General features: G+C 41.2%; 1 protein-coding gene across 1 annotated transcript in view; it reads left to right on the forward strand.

The window, feature by feature from the left end:
* The window catches only part of Cfap54 (cilia and flagella associated protein 54), a 290,811-nt gene that overhangs the window by 166,359 nt on the left and 108,835 nt on the right, over positions 1–15,617 (forward strand). The window contains exons 47-50 of the mRNA XM_040755053.1: positions 837–959; positions 6,696–6,749; positions 11,294–11,492; positions 13,850–13,929. Of these exons, the coding sequence (XP_040610987.1) occupies positions 837–959; positions 6,696–6,749; positions 11,294–11,492; positions 13,850–13,929 (456 nt within the window). The remainder of the gene's footprint in view (positions 1–836; positions 960–6,695; positions 6,750–11,293; positions 11,493–13,849; positions 13,930–15,617) is intronic.

The raw sequence follows: 15,617 nt of genomic DNA on the forward strand, positions 1-15,617 counted from the left end.
CTCTCTCTCTCTCTCTCTCTCTCTCTCTCTCTCTCTCTCTCTCTCTCTCTCTCCCTCTCTCTTTGAGACAGGGTTTCTCTGTGAAGCTTTGGAGCCTGTCCTGGAACTTGTTCTGTAGACCAGGCTGGCCTCCCTAGTGCTGGGATTAAAGGTGTGAGCCACCATTGCTGGGCTTCTAAGTCTTCTCTGTGTATCGCTTACATTTGGTTAACTTCGAATCTCAGGGGACTCTAACCTTCAAGTGGGCATGCTCTCCAAGAGATGTTCAGTAAACATATTGAATGCCAGCTTCCCTTCCTTGAATTTCCTTATTTAGTCCAACTGAATTGTACTCTCAACAAACCTGGTTAAAGTTGTTAATCATATGCCTTTAAAGTTGACGCTGTTAATTATAGATAAGAAAATTAATAGTTGTCTACATGTTGACATACTGTGCTTTTGTCTGACTTTCCTCAGAGAGTTCAAGAACATTGGAATAATTTTACTTTGTTTTTACCCTGAGTCCTATGGGAACCATGGGAACAAAGAGATAAGTTCGCTTCTAAAACTTCACCGTGGCTGTTAAATTTTTGTGTCTGCCTGTGATGAAGTAAGCAACAGAGCCTGTTGTGAATGGTCCCCACTGCTGTTAGCTGTGTGGTCCACTGCACCTAGAAACAGGCATTTTCACAAGCACAGGTGCTAGTACCCACTCACTAACCCCGAACATTGATTCTTTACACACCACCACTATTAAGCAGGCATTTCTGATTGCAGAACCTGATGCCTTTCCTCTCAAATTTGCATTTTGTAAGCAAAAGAAACTAATGTAAAATCTTCTTTCCTTTCTTTTATAGGCCGAGATCCTTATAGACTTAGGCTTCTTTCCTGAAGCCTTTTATGAGCTATCCCAGATTTTTCATGGAAAAAACCTGCCGTGCGCCATCCCTGCTGGCTATAAAGTCACAGCGAAAGTTAAGGTAACCTCCTGTCCCGATTCAAAGCTATCCATTTGAAATCTCTTGGGGCTGCATTCCTAAAGCCTGGGGAACATTCCCACAGAAGAGTGTTCACAAGTCTCCAGTGCATCAGACCTTGCTGTTGAATCTGGTTACAGCAGAATCAAGTTTCCCTTATCTGGAGGGGAGAGATGCTGGGAGGGAAGGGCTATGGCGCGCGAGAAGACAGTTGCGGTCAATTCTGGCTCGCGTGTACCATATGCTGCGGTTTATTATAGGTATCACGATGCTTTCTTTGGGCACGTCTACCAAAGTAGCCCAGATTTGTAGGTCTAGTCTTACCGTGTTCCCTCAATGTTTTTCAACAAGGTGATCTTCCATATGTATTGTTTGGATGTTTTTAATTTATACACCTTCTCCCCTTCTCCTTCTCCTCCTTGTCCTGTCTTCCTCTCGGATCTTGGGAAGTGACCCAGGACTTTGTGAATGCCAGCCGGGCACTGCGTGTGTGCTGTCTCTCTCTCCTTTCAGCATTGTTGTGACTTCTCTGAGAGAACATTCTCCATTTTGCATAATCTGTTTTGATCTTAGAAGATAGTTTTACCTGAGTTGCTTAATTTGTATTTGTAAACTGGCTAATTGAAGCCTCCTTGAAAATGAGTACTGAGTTTATAGCGAGAACATAAATTAAATCAGAGTGAGTTATTATTTCCTTCTGCTTTGGTTTTCCTGGTGATCGGGGACTCACTGGGTGACCTTGCTCTGGGCAGATGCTGATTAGAATTTTGATTTCATTATAAGTAGCAATTTCCTCACTTGAGCATATATATTTAAAACAGAAAACTAGCAATAAAGCAAGTGTGTTTTCTAAAGACAGAGGGACAGCATGGAGCTGGATGGATATGGGGAGGATCTAGGGGGAGATGGGGGAGGGGAATCATGTTCAGAAATTATTTATAATCAGTTCATACATTTAAAAAGGAAGAAGCCTACTGAGGATCTGGGAAGATGGTTCCATGGGAAAGAACATTTGTTCTGCAACCATGAGATCCAGAGTTCAAATCCCCACACCAGTGTAAAACTCTGGGCATGGCTGCATGTGCCTGGATCCCTAGCCTTGGACCAAAAGAGCTTGTTAGCCAGCCAGCTGAGCAGAAATCCTCTAGTCTGGTAAGAGGCCCTGTCTCAAAGAAATACATATTAGAGGAAGACACCTGAAATCCTGCTCTGGCCTCTACATGGATATATACAGATACATGGTCCTGCACACATGTGCGTGCACCCCACACACATATGTAAACAGCAAGTCATTCCCCAAGGAGAATGACACTGACAGACACATGTAGGAAGAAGTTGAACTCAACTTTAGAGAACCTACAATGAACTCAAGTTTTGAAAATCACTCATATAAGTTGGCATCATATTTATGTGTTGTTTATTACTTCAATGTAGTCTTTAAAGTGCATCTTCTCATATTCCATAAAATTGGTACAGTACTGTTATTTATTATAACTAAGGTCGGGGACACAGTACTATAGTAGAAGAGAGAGAGAGTGTGTGTGTGTGTGTGTGTGTGTGTGCCTGCGTGTGTATACCTGGAATGGATCTGTAACCCTGGAAACACAGGGTGAGTGTGGGCCTGAGGAGGTAGCTCAGTTGATGTCACAGGATACACGAAGCCCTGGATTCAACCTCCCGCACTGAATTAAAAAAAAAAAAACGACAAAAACTTAGTGTGGTTCTATATGCCTGTAATCCCAGTACATTTAAGGTCATCTTTGGCAGGTTTGAGATCAGCCTGGGCTTCATGAAAGTGTGAAGTTATGTATAGAGCATCTTAATAGGAATTTTCACTAAGCAATTTGAATATATAAATATATATATGTATATCTACTTGCAAAATATATGTATGCATTATATATAGTATGTGGTATATGTGGTGTACGTGTGGATATACACCTGCCTAGCTGTCTATGTGTGGATAAACACCTCTCCTAGTCAGGCTTACTATTGCTGTGATGAAACATTATGACCAAAATCTACTTGTAGAAGAAAGGGTTTATTTGGCTCACTCTACCACATCATAGTCAATCATTGAAGGAAGCAGGGACAGGAACTCAAACAGGCAGAAACTTGGAGGCAAGATTTGATGCAGAGGCCATGGAGGGGTGCTGCTTACTGGCTTGCTCAACTGGCTTTCTTACAGAACCCAGAACCACCAGTGCAGGATTGGCACCACCCGCTGTGAGCTGGGCCCTCCCATATCAACCAGAAACTAAGAAAATGCCATGCAGGTTTACGCGCAGCCCGACCTTTAGAAGCACTTTCTCAATGGAGGGTCCCTTCTCTCTGATAACCCTTGCTTGTGTCAGGTTGACATAAAACAACCCGGCACTTACTTCAGGAGAGAAGTAAGTTGGCTATTCATTTACTCCCTGTGGTGTAAATGGATTTATCCTCTTGTCTGGATTAAGTTATGCTTTCTCGCTTTCCTCCCAGTCAACAATATTTTCATATTATAAACAGCCTGCCCTTTGTTATGAAAATTATAGTTCAGTAGGTTCAGTCTGTTTCTTGAGTGCTTATTGAACGCAGGCACTGTTCTAGGCATGGAGAAGGAGTGGTGAAGACCGGCCTGGAGCTACTGCTTTCCTGGAGCTTGGTTTCTGTTGGGGCGAGGGGCGGATCATAAACCCTGAACACACAGCTCTGTGACAGGGGCCATGTGCTCTGAGCCCAGTCCAGCAGAGATGAGGGGGAGAAGCTTGACTTGGATGGTGGCCTGCTGTGTTGTTATTCAGGTGTTTTTGGACGGTTGTTCTCATTAGCAACTGGTGAAGGACAGGAGCCAAGCAGGGATCTGGGGGAATGACCTTCCAGGCACAAATCACTGTGTGACAAAGACCATGGGGAAGATGCTTGTGAGCTATTATTGGGAAAGACCAGGTAGGCCCAGTGAGGCTGTAGGAAAAGGAGGGGAGGAGGGGAGGACTCCGGGGCCAGGTAATCTGAAGTGGCAGAGTGATTATTGGGGTAATAGCAATGGAGGGGAGTGAGCAGTGGTCTATTCTATATAGATTGTGAAGGAACAGCTGGCAGCATCAGATTGGGGTTCAGAGATGGAATGTAAGAGCAGAGGTCAAGGATGACTGGAGAGTGTCTGAACAGTTGGCAGGTGGTTTTCATATACTATGAAGGAGGAGTTGAACAAGCTGCATATGACATCCATAGACAACTAGGTGGTGTAGCATCTATAGTGTAGAGGAGTAATGTCTGGAACACAGGGGACCAGTTGGGGTTGCATATATGAATCTGGGAGTAGTAACACCCAGATTTAAAATAATAGTCTGTGCTGGCTAGTTTTATGTCTACGTGATATACACTGGAGTGGCTGGAAAAGAGGAAGACCTAATTGGGAAAATACATCTGTAAGAGTGGGCTACCGCCAAGCCTGTAGAGCATTTTCTTGGAGATTCATGTGGGAAGGCCCAGACCATTTGGATTGGTGGCCCCAGGTTCTATATGAAAGCAGGCTGAGCAAACCATGAGACAAGCCAGTAAGCAGCATCCTCCATGGCTTCTGCATCAGTTCCTGCCTAGAGATTCCTGCCCTGTTTGAGTTCTGATGATCAGTGATGGAAAATTAGCCAAATAAACCCTTCCTTCCCCAAGTACCTTTAGTTTACAGCAATAGTAACTAAAACCCTAGGTAAGGCATAGGATTAGTTTATCTTACTTTGAAATAATCTGGGAGCCAAGGCAGACAACAAAAAACAGAAGCCAAAAGAAGTGAATTTAGGGTCATCCAAATGTACAGTCCAGGAAGAAAAGATGGAGAGAAAAACCATGTTCATGGGTTGAGAAACAAGAGTTTTCAATGGCCATTTCCTTCAAGAAAACAAACAGTAACAAGTTCAGAAGCCATTTTTACATGGATGTCACATACTTCATTTTTATCTAGTAACTTTCATAAGATAAATGTGTAGGTGAATCATCTCCCGGTGGATTCTGACTTCAAATTTTATATTCTCAGAGTTAATTTGCAGCTTTCCACCTTCAATTGGGATTTTAAAAGTGTAATTAAAAGAGAAAATGCTTTCAGGGTTTATAATTAAAATAGGTACCAATGTTATTAGGCTGCAGGCCCCTTACTTAAAGAAGGTTTTAATGAATTTAGTTTCACTTGCAAAGGAAGTAGCTGAAAAACTTATAGATTACCAAGCTTCATGGTGATTCAAAAAGTTCTAAATTTTGCCATATATTTGCATCAAGATTCCCCTGTTGTCACTAAATGTAAAGTCCTATTAAGAATTCCCTTCATTTATGTCAAGGTGAAGTCCCTTGTTTGAGTCATTAGTTTTTCAGGGTCTCATAGATGATAAGAATACCTTCAGAAGGGGAACTCTGCCGTAGCACTGCTGGTTTGCAATGACTGTTAAGGTATTTGATGTGAGCATCTAGAGAGAAGGATTTGGGGGTGAGCAGCGTGTTTGGGAGGGGGTTCTAGAATGCATGCTGAGTGAGAAGGAACAATCCACAGCAACAGGAAGAAAACGGTCCAAAACCGTTAGTGAAAACGTCACTCCTTTGGGTTCCTCAGAGTGGGTGGAACATTAAAGCCCTGAGTTGCTGGGGGGTCCCCTGAATGTTGTTAGGACCATAGAATGTAGCCTCAGACAAAGATAAACCACCTGTATGTAAGTTACTTACTTGTCTGTCCCTGGAAGCGGTTGCATACTTCCTGAAGGCTGGGGAGGTAGGAGAACCGAATCAGTGTTGGCACCTCTGAAGGTACATCTTTTCAAGATGATTGTCAGGGTGGAAAGAGATGTATTCTGTTTTGTGGTACTACATTTTCCTGTGGGAACAAATGTTTCCCTTTAGTCAGAATAAGTAGAACCAACTATGAATCTGTGATTGACATACTAAAAGGAAAAGAACCATTGTCACCTCAGAATGGCACAGTTTTGTAAGTGAGACTATTGCTTGATGCTGTGGGACCTGCAGTCACTGGTGTGGGTGGGCGTGGTGGGGAGTGCAGTCACGTGGTGTGGGTGGGCGTGGTGGAACGCGCAGTCACGTGGTGTGGGTGGGCGTGGTGGGACGTGCAGTCACGTGGCATGGGTGGGCGTGGTGGGGAGTGCAGTCACGTGGTGTGGGTGGGCGTGGTGGGAAGTTCAGTCACGTGGTGTGAATAGGCAGGGCCTCTGAACCAGCCCCTTTCCATTTCCTCAAGATATTCTTGTCTTCTGACCCAGAACTCATACTTAGATTTAATACAAAGGCAATAATCAAAACATAGACAAAATACTCACCGATATTCCTTCACTTCAGGCTGGTTGCTGATGTGACCATGGGGAATGGCCACACTAGGCAATAACTCAAAATAGCAAATAAATTTAGCTCTTATACTGCATTCATTGGTCCCTTCTAGACTGACGTTTGCAAATGATTCACTTTTGTAGGAATAAAACTAGGTAATTGTTAGTGAAAATGGAATGTAAGTGAGTATTTAATTTTAAAATAATCAGCAAGGAAAGGACAGGAAAGACATCAGAATACTAACATTTACTGCCTAAAAGAAGGTGACTTACATAAAATTTTTAGTTTTTTTAATACTAATATTTCTGACTAGATCGTGTATTACTTTGACAAGAAAATGGTCCTTAAATGGTTTTAGGATACATTAATAGTTCCACTTAAAAGAATGCTCAAATAAACATGGCTTTTACTGTTAATATTTTGTATTTTTGACAGATAACTCAATCATTTGACTCTGGAAAACCTCTTACCAGTAAAGACAACATACAGGTAATAACAATATTTAATGTGGAAATTTCCTGAGTTCAGTTTTGAAATGCTGCTCTGTATGTGCTCATTCTTCTCTCTCCTCCCCCCACTTTCTATTTGTTGACGAGGTCTCATGTAGCCCAGGCTGCCCTTGAACTCACTGTGTAGCCAAGGATATCCTTGAACTCCCAATTTCCTCTTTTGTTTTAAAATGTCTGATATTAGGGTTTTGGTCACAAAATTCTGAGGTTACAGTTATAAATGTATTAAACTAACTTGATGGCTAGGCCAGTAACTAGCTTCTAAACTAGATGTGTCCAGTTGGCTTGTACAGTCATGTCATTATTTCTGGCTTTCCTATTCAAATGTCTTGGTTACCTAAAAGGTAACAAATGAATCCATTGTAACTAAAGAACTTCTTACTATTAGGAGCAGCCCACATGTTGTGTTCAATATGGCTGCTACTTGTATCCTTTCTTCTCAGTTCCAGGACTACCCACCAACTGCAGGGTTTGCCTTTATGTAACATTTTCATATGCAGCTCCTCTGATTTCCTCAATAGGTTTTCTTTTTTTGCAAAATGAGGATAAGATTGCCTATTAACACCTGTCAACAATCAAATGATTGGTATTTAAGCATTTGATTTCCTAGTGACATTTAAGTGTTAAAAAAAACAACTTTAAAAAACCTAATGATGTCATTAGCACCTTAAAGTGCTTACCTAGAAGGCCTTTCAGGACAGCCATTGTCACAAGGGTTAGGGGAGGTGCTAGTGACAGAGAAGACATGAGCCCAGTAATGCAGGAACAGTTATTGTGGACAGATAGAAGGAGGATTGATTGATTGATTGAGGGGAGCAAACAACATTCTGTCTTTAATTAAGCTGTGGTGATTAATGTTCCCAATTAACAAGACTGGATTTAGAATCCCCATGGCAACAGGCTTCTGGGTGTGTCTAAAGAGGCTGTTTCCAGAAAGGCTTAAAAGAGGGAAGATCCTCTCTGGCTCTTGGGCTGAATGAAAGAGCAGTCTTTATTTACACGCCTAGCTTCAGTGGTTATCACTCTTCTGCAGTATGGATGTAGTGTGACTAGCCATCCTCTGGTGCCATTCCCTCCTCCATAGTGATGGACCGTTTTCTCAAACTGTTGGCCAAACAAATTCTTATTTTCCTAGTTTGCTTTTGTCAGGTGTCTTGTCACAGCCATGAGAAAAGTAGCTAATATAAAACCTTGGTCCCAAAAGTGGGGTCATTGCTGATAAAGACAGACCATGGGGTGGTTAGGCCACTGGAAGCTGTGTGCAGGACCAGTGTAGGAGAGTTTGAAGTTTCAGGCTAGAAAAGTCCTAGAATGTCATGTATAGAACTTAGTGGTTCATCTAGTAGAAGCTTGGAAAACCAGAAGGCCAAGAAATTGTGGACAATGGAAGTCTGGCTCGTGACATTCCAGAGGGGACCATGAACTCTATCAGGAATTAGACTAGTAGCCATTCATGTTACATTCTGGCAAAGAATCTGGTTGTGTTCTGCCCATGCCTTAACAACTTGATCCAATTGGGTTCAAAAGCAATGGAAGACTTTATTTGACAGAGGGAATTTCAAGACAGGGTGGCTTTGTGTCATGGCATGGGTACTGCTGACTGCTTTTACTTAGATTTGCAGAGTGACAGGGTAGCAAATGGAACAGAAAGATGGGGAGAATATAAAGTTTGTCACAGAAAGGAGTGTGAGCATTTAACGTTGCTCACAACTTTGTGGTAGAAAAAGCAGTGCCATTGTTAAAGAGATTAGCACACTAAAGGAATACCTAGTGCCATACAATGGGAAGTCAGAAAAGCCCTGAGGGCAAGACCCCACCAATAAAGGTGAAAAGGAAAGCTGCTAGGGAGAGAGCTTAACTCACAATGCTACCCCAGGAGGCTGTCAGCTTCACATCATCCATCTAGGAGAGGATTTCCTCAGGGTCAGCCTCCAGTGGACACAGTCAGCTGTAACTGGGGCTGGGGAAGCAGGCAACACACTGCTAGTCCATATGGTACCAGCTTTGCAAAAAAACCAAAACAAAAAACAAAAACAAAAACAAAAACAAAAAAAAAAAAGGGAAAGCAAGCTGAACATCAGCATTTAGCTCTGTGCTTCCTGACTGGATGCAATGTGACCAGACACCTCGTGTTCCTGCTGCAGTGGTTTCCCTGTCAAGGGGTAGAATAAACCCTTCCTTTGTGAAGTTGCCTTTTCAGGGATTTTGTCATAGCATCGAAAGTAGCTAATATATAAGGTGTTTATTTTCAGTAACTCAAAAATGATTTTGACTGCTTTATTTTTGTTTTTCTTAATTTTGATACAGCAAAATTAAGTATTACATTGTTAAATGTAATCTTACTACTTTTCTCTTATTGTGCACTTTATTTTACTTTATTTTGATTATGTTTCATATCATTCAATGTTTTTTCTTAAAATTTTATTTTAATTCATAAGCAAGCTGCCTAAAATGAAAAGACTGCTTTAGGAAGACAAAATTTCATTTTCATGATTAGGTGTTCCAAAACCTCAGGGAGTTTAGGAATATTCCTTTCTTTCTAGTCACAAATGCCAGGCCCATCATAAAAAACGTTTCTTATGGAGCAGTGTTCAGTCTGGAAAGAATGTCTGTCTGATCATTTCTTTTTACTCAAAAAGAGACTGACAGCATAATGGAATAATCCGATTTCTATTAGCTAATTAATTAAAACAGTACTGTTGGCCTGCTTAAGACTCTTCAGGTTACACTTGGTCTTTTCTGCATAGAGGGAGAGAAAGGAGTGTTAAATAGCATTACTAATTAATCTTCCTTTGATCCTCGAGTGTTTGTGTGTAATTGTCAAGGCTCATTAAATCAGTTTGCTGAGGAGGGAAAAGAAGAGAAAGGTCCTTTCTCATCTCACTCCCAGTCAGTCTGTAGTTTCTTCTCAGGATAGGGAGACTGATGATTTCCCTGGTGCCATGGTTGGTCCTCACCTCTGGCCAGTAGCTGCTCTTCCATACCCATTGGTTTCCACCCACAGAATAGGTTAAGGAAGGAGGAGCAGCGAGCAGACAACCTAACCTGTCCACACCTATAGTTGTTTAGCTGTTTCAAATTTTCCCAAATGATGTTTTTTTTAACTTGTTTATGTAAGGGGAGTAGTTTCTTTCTTTTTCTAGGATAGCTCCAGCATCTTCTTTATTCTATATCAGTTCAGAAATGATTAAGAGTCTGTTACTTCCAAGGCACTGTTCCATGGCCATTGACCACAGCCAGGGAGCATCACAAGCTAACACCGAGTTTTATGGAGCTTATACTTTAATGGGCAGGGTTAGTAATAATAAATGTTATAAACACAAAGAAGTGGCTCACATTGTATATTGGGAAAGACCCAGCAATTTCAAGAAAGAATAATCTAGAAATGGGGCTAGTGCAGAGGTCTTATAGTAAGCTTGCTTGGATTGATGAGAGTTATTCTGACTAGTGTGGCTAGAGTTGTATGGATGGTGGGGAGTGGCGGAACATAAGGTCAGAGAGGGTACACAGAGAAATCTTGTAGGGACATTGTAACATAGGCTCCTATCTGAGAAATCTTGTAGGGACATTGTAACATAAGCTTCTATCTAAGCAAAACTGGGAGCCATTGAAGATATTTGAGCAAAAGTGCGATCTGACCCACTTAGGTGTTTCTTTAGTTTTATGCCTTACATTTTGTTATTTATCTGGGTAGGTGGGACACATGCCACAGCTTGCCCATGGAGGTCAGAAGACAACTTCCAGTAGTTTGGTTTTGTTTACTATGTAGGTTCTGGGGTCCTCAGGATTGGTGGCCACCACCTTCACTCACAGAACCACTTCACTTGCCTCCAGTTTTAAAGAGATCTCTTTAGTCTGTTGAGCCCACTGTGCCAGGGACCATTTTGGTGTCTATCAGTCAAATATCAGCCAATCAACAATACAGACACATTTTCAGACCTCAGCAGATGGAAAGAGGGGAGGGATAGTTAAAATTTAGAGGAGAAGAGAGTGTGAAATGACTGGGTGGACCATGAATGGACAGGCAATCTGTAGGATGACTGCTGCCGAAGGTCCTCAGTGTAGGACCACTTGCCCTGTCATGTGATTTTCATCTGCCCTCTTCCACTGCGTGACATCAAAGGAACTTTAGAGTCCTGGTTGCAAAGGAAGTGGGTATTTGATGGAGAGGGTTTGGGAAAGGTCACCACTGACCATGTATGCTCAGCTGGGTAAGGACACTGTTTCCCTATTCTTGTCTAGTCTGTACTCATGGTAACTTGGAGCAGCCTGTATGTGTGACTGTTGAGCTTCTGTAGTCTCTCTGAACTGTTGGGAAGTCTGTTTCATCCCTCTGACCCCAGGCTTGGTCTCTCATTATGTGGCAGGGCAGGATGGGATACTGAGGCACTGGAATGGTTCTGCTGCTTATGGAACTCTCGTGTCTAATCCTTCATCTGGCACCCAATCAGGAAGATGAAACAGGAGCCATACTAACATGTGAGATGTTTAACTAACCTGTCCCTGTCCCCTTCTCATTTGTAGGCACTTGAAGATTTAATCAACAAAGGCTTGCCTTTCATTCTGGTTACTCTTGGCCAGCAACATCTCTTAAATAAATTTAATTTTGTCAAGGCCCACTTCTTCATAAGTTTGGCTGCAACGATAAACTGTATCCCAGATAACAAACTGTACCACTCAGTTGTCATTGACAAGAACAAGCTCAACACCCCAAACCTTAAAGGTAAGCTTTTGTTTTTATTTATTATGTATACGGTGTTCTGCCTTCATGTATGTATGCCTGCAGACCAGAAGAGGGCATCAGATGGCGTTACAGATGGTTGTGAACCACAATGTGGTTGCTGGGAATTGAATTTAGGACCTTTGGAAGAATAGGCAGTGCTCTTAACCATTGTACCATCTCATCAGCCCAATCCAGTCCTTAGTACACATGATTTTATACAGTCGCTGGTTGGCGCAGTATAGAGAAGAATGGGGAAGAGTGCACACACAGCATCTTCCACAGCGCAATCATCCATACTGCTGCTTCTGACTTTTCATATGGATTTGAATCATCCATCATCCAGGGTCACTTGCTGTTAGCCCCCCAAATCTCTTTTATAGTCATATTTATGGTGGGTCTGATAGCAAACATTTTCTCAGTCTCTCTTTAACTTAAGAGATTTCTTGGCTTTCATTTTTGAAATACCACTTTTGGCTTTGGGAGTCTTGGTTGACAAATTAGTCACTTTGAAGGTATCATAACATGTTCTGTGTTCCATTGTTTCTAATGAGAAGCTGGGAATTAATCTTGATAAATCATTATTTTCTTTTTACCATTTCACAATTTTCTTATTGTTGATTTCCAACATACTTTCTCTCATGTTACTAGCATGTGTCTTTATATTTCTCTTACTGGGAGTTTGTTGAGCAATCTGGATGTTGATTGTTTCTTAATAAAGTTCAGGAATATTTTTGTTTGTGTATACATGGGTGCATATGTCTATGTGTACATATGCAGAGGCCCGAAAAAAACATTTGATATCTTCCTCTATCATTTTCCACTTAATTTGCTGAGTCAGGATGTCTTATTACACGAGGAACTTGCTGATTCAATTAGTCTGGCTGGTTACAGAGCTCCCAGGATCTACCTGTCTCTGCGTCCACACTGGGGTTGCAAACATTCACAGTCATGCCCAACTTCTACGTAGGACTGAATATTTGAACTCAGGTCCTATTGCTTTCACTAAAAGTTCTCTTAGTCACTGAATCATCTTCCTAGCCCAACCTGGAGGAATTTTAAACTATTCTTTTTAAAAAATTTAAGTGTGTGTGTGTGTGTGTGTGTGTGTGTGTGTGTGTGTGTGTGTGTGTGTGTGTACCAGTAAAGAGCATCATGGCTTCTTCTACTGATCCTTGACTTGTTTTCTTGAGAAGGGTCTTTCAGTGTTGTGGCACTAATGAGCTCCTAGGTCTATCTGTCTGCTTCTCTAATGCTGGGGCCTCAGGCATGTACATCCACACCAGGATTTTTTATGGCTCCCCTGGAGGTCAGAGGGCAGCTTTGTGCAGCTGATTCTCTCCTTCCACATTTCCATAGATTCCCAGGATTTGGGCTCATATTGCAGAGGAGTTTCTACCCTCTAAACTATCTGGTCAATCCCAGCTATTACTTCTTCCACCTTTCCTTCTCTGCCCTCCCTCTGTCAATCCTACCATGAATGTGTAGTAAGCTTAATGATAACTCCAATTTCCTTGGCACTGTGTATTTTTATTCATGCTTTTTTTCTCTGATTTATCAGGCTTTTTTATCTGCTTCAGAATAAGGGCAGACTTTAGGTTTTCAATCAGGAATCTGGGAGATACTTGACTACATAGGTTAAAAGGACTTGCTGTTCCAGATGCTCCTACTCTCTGCCATTACAGCAAGGGCTTCTACATGTCAATAGAACCAATGTTTCTGTGGTGGTTTGAAAAGGAATGGCCCCCATAGACTCATGTGTTTGAATGTTTTGCCCATAGAGAGTGGCATTATGAAGAGGTGTGGTCTTATAAGTGTGTCATTGTGGAGGCAGACTTTCGGGTCTTATATGAGCAAGCCACACCCAGTGAAGCAGTCTCTTTTGACTGTCTGTGAATTCAGCTGCCATGTTTCCAGTCATGATGATAATGGACTAAACCTCTGAACTGTAAGCCAGTTCCAATTAAATGTTTTTCTTTATGCAATTTGTCATGATCATGGTGTCTCTTCACAGCAATAAAACCCTAACTAGACAGTTTCCAAGAATGTTGTCGTTTATTTATTTGAAGTGCTAGAAATTTTTGAAAGATCAGGAGAAGAACCACAATTTTATATCAGAAATGAATAACGCAAGTAGCATCATTCAGCATGCAAAGGACCTGGTCAGAGTTGTCTAATTGTTGCAAAGACAAGCACCAGCATTCTAAGGTGTATTTAGAGAGTGTTGATAAACAAATGTGTTTCTAATGTTCATTGTTGATTTTGTTTAATTGTATTTATTTATGTATCCTATGAATGATAGATTTTTAACAACCTAACCATTGATCCTTGATATTTCTTTAAAAATTTCATGTCTTTAGATTTGTACACAAAGGATAATGAAAACTCACACTGTCAAATTTCAAGATTCAGAGACGAGTACACTCTTAGCATGATAAAGGTAAGCCAAATGTTTCATTTTTTTTCTTCAAATCATGGTAATCGTTTATCAAAAAAGCTCACTACACAACAGGTATTCTGCATGGTGGTGTAATTCTCATACTTCTATGATATAGGTATTAATCATGTTTTTCACTACATTGTATTTCATGAAACAACAAAAACAACAAGCAAAAAACCTAAGGTTTCTGGGCATTGGTGGTGAATGTCTTTAATCCCAGCACTTGGGAGGCAGAGGCAGGTGGATCTCTGTGAGTTAGAGGCCAGCCTGGTCTATAGAGTGAGTTTCAGGACAGCTAGGACTACACAGAAACACCCTGTTTTGAAAAACAAAAACAACGATAGCAACAACACACATATACAAAAACAAAACAACAACAAAAAAACAAAACTCCTAAGCTTTAGACAATATATGAAATTTGTTATTCAAATAATAAAATATAGATCTGGGAATCAGATCTATTTACTTTATTTATTTATTTAAAGGGTTCATGGTTTTAACCATTATACTAAATTACCTATGATAGTCCTTGCTTGGTACACACAAATTTTTAGACATCTTTTTCTTCTATTTCTTTTTAATTTTGAGACTATAATACAATTACATCATTCTCCCTTCCCTCTGTTCCTTTCAAACCCTCTCATGGACAGCCCCACCTTTCTGCCTTTCAAATTAATGACTTAATTTGTGTGTAGATATATACATTCCTAAATTCATAAATACAACCTGATTCTCTCTTTGAGTTTAAGACCAGCCTGGTTTACAATAGCTAGATCCAGGACAGCCTCCAAAGCCACAGAGAAACCCTGTCTCGAAAAACCAAAAAAAACCAAAACCAAACCAAACCAAAAAAACCAACCTGATCAGTCTGTATAATGTTTCTTGTATGTTATGGCTTCAGAGCTAATCTTTGACACTGGATAACTAATTGATGAGCTCTTCCCTGGGAAGACTATGTCTCTCACTCTCAGCATTCCTTATATGCTTGTAGTTCATGTGTAGACATGAAACCTGGTGAGCTTTCCCCTTCTACAAGCATGTCTAATGATGCTGTCTTCTTCAGGTCTTATTTAGGCTGCCATGCTGATGAGATTTCATGCATGTAGCTTTTCTGATATTTCTGAAAGATAAAATCTCACAGTACCTTTACTGGTCCTCTGGCTCTTAAAATATTTTGCCCCCCTCATCATGTCCCCCTGGGTTTTGAGTGCAGGAGTAGTATTTGTGTTTCATTTGGGACTGGGCTCAAAATGTAGAGTTGTCTGCATTTTGTTGTCTCAAAATGTTGGGTTGTGATTTTCTGTAATGGTCTCTGTCTATCACAAAGAGAAGTTTCCTTGATAAGGAATGAGAGCTATACTTACCTGGGCCATATGGACAGCTATTTAAAATGTAGCTAAGGATTGTTGTGCTGGTATAGTGAAGAGGCAGTTCTAGCAGGCCCATCTCCAAGATCCATGAGTTCACTAGCCCTGGATAGTTTGCTAGGTTTCTGGCACCACACATGAGTTCTGTCTTGCTGAGCTTGTCTTAAACTCAATTAAAGAGCTGTTGGTTACAACATAGGTATGTGTGCCACTACTGCATGCTTAAGGTAATCCTGCCATGCTGGTTGCTGTTACGGTTCGTAGACATCATACTTGGGTAGGTCTTTTGGTTGTGTCCTCTCTTTCAAAGCTTGCATAGTA

The sequence above is a fragment of the Mesocricetus auratus genome, unplaced genomic scaffold (genome assembly GCF_017639785.1).
Source record: "Mesocricetus auratus isolate SY011 unplaced genomic scaffold, BCM_Maur_2.0 Super-Scaffold_100011, whole genome shotgun sequence".
Lineage (NCBI taxonomy): Eukaryota > Metazoa > Chordata > Mammalia > Rodentia > Cricetidae > Mesocricetus > Mesocricetus auratus.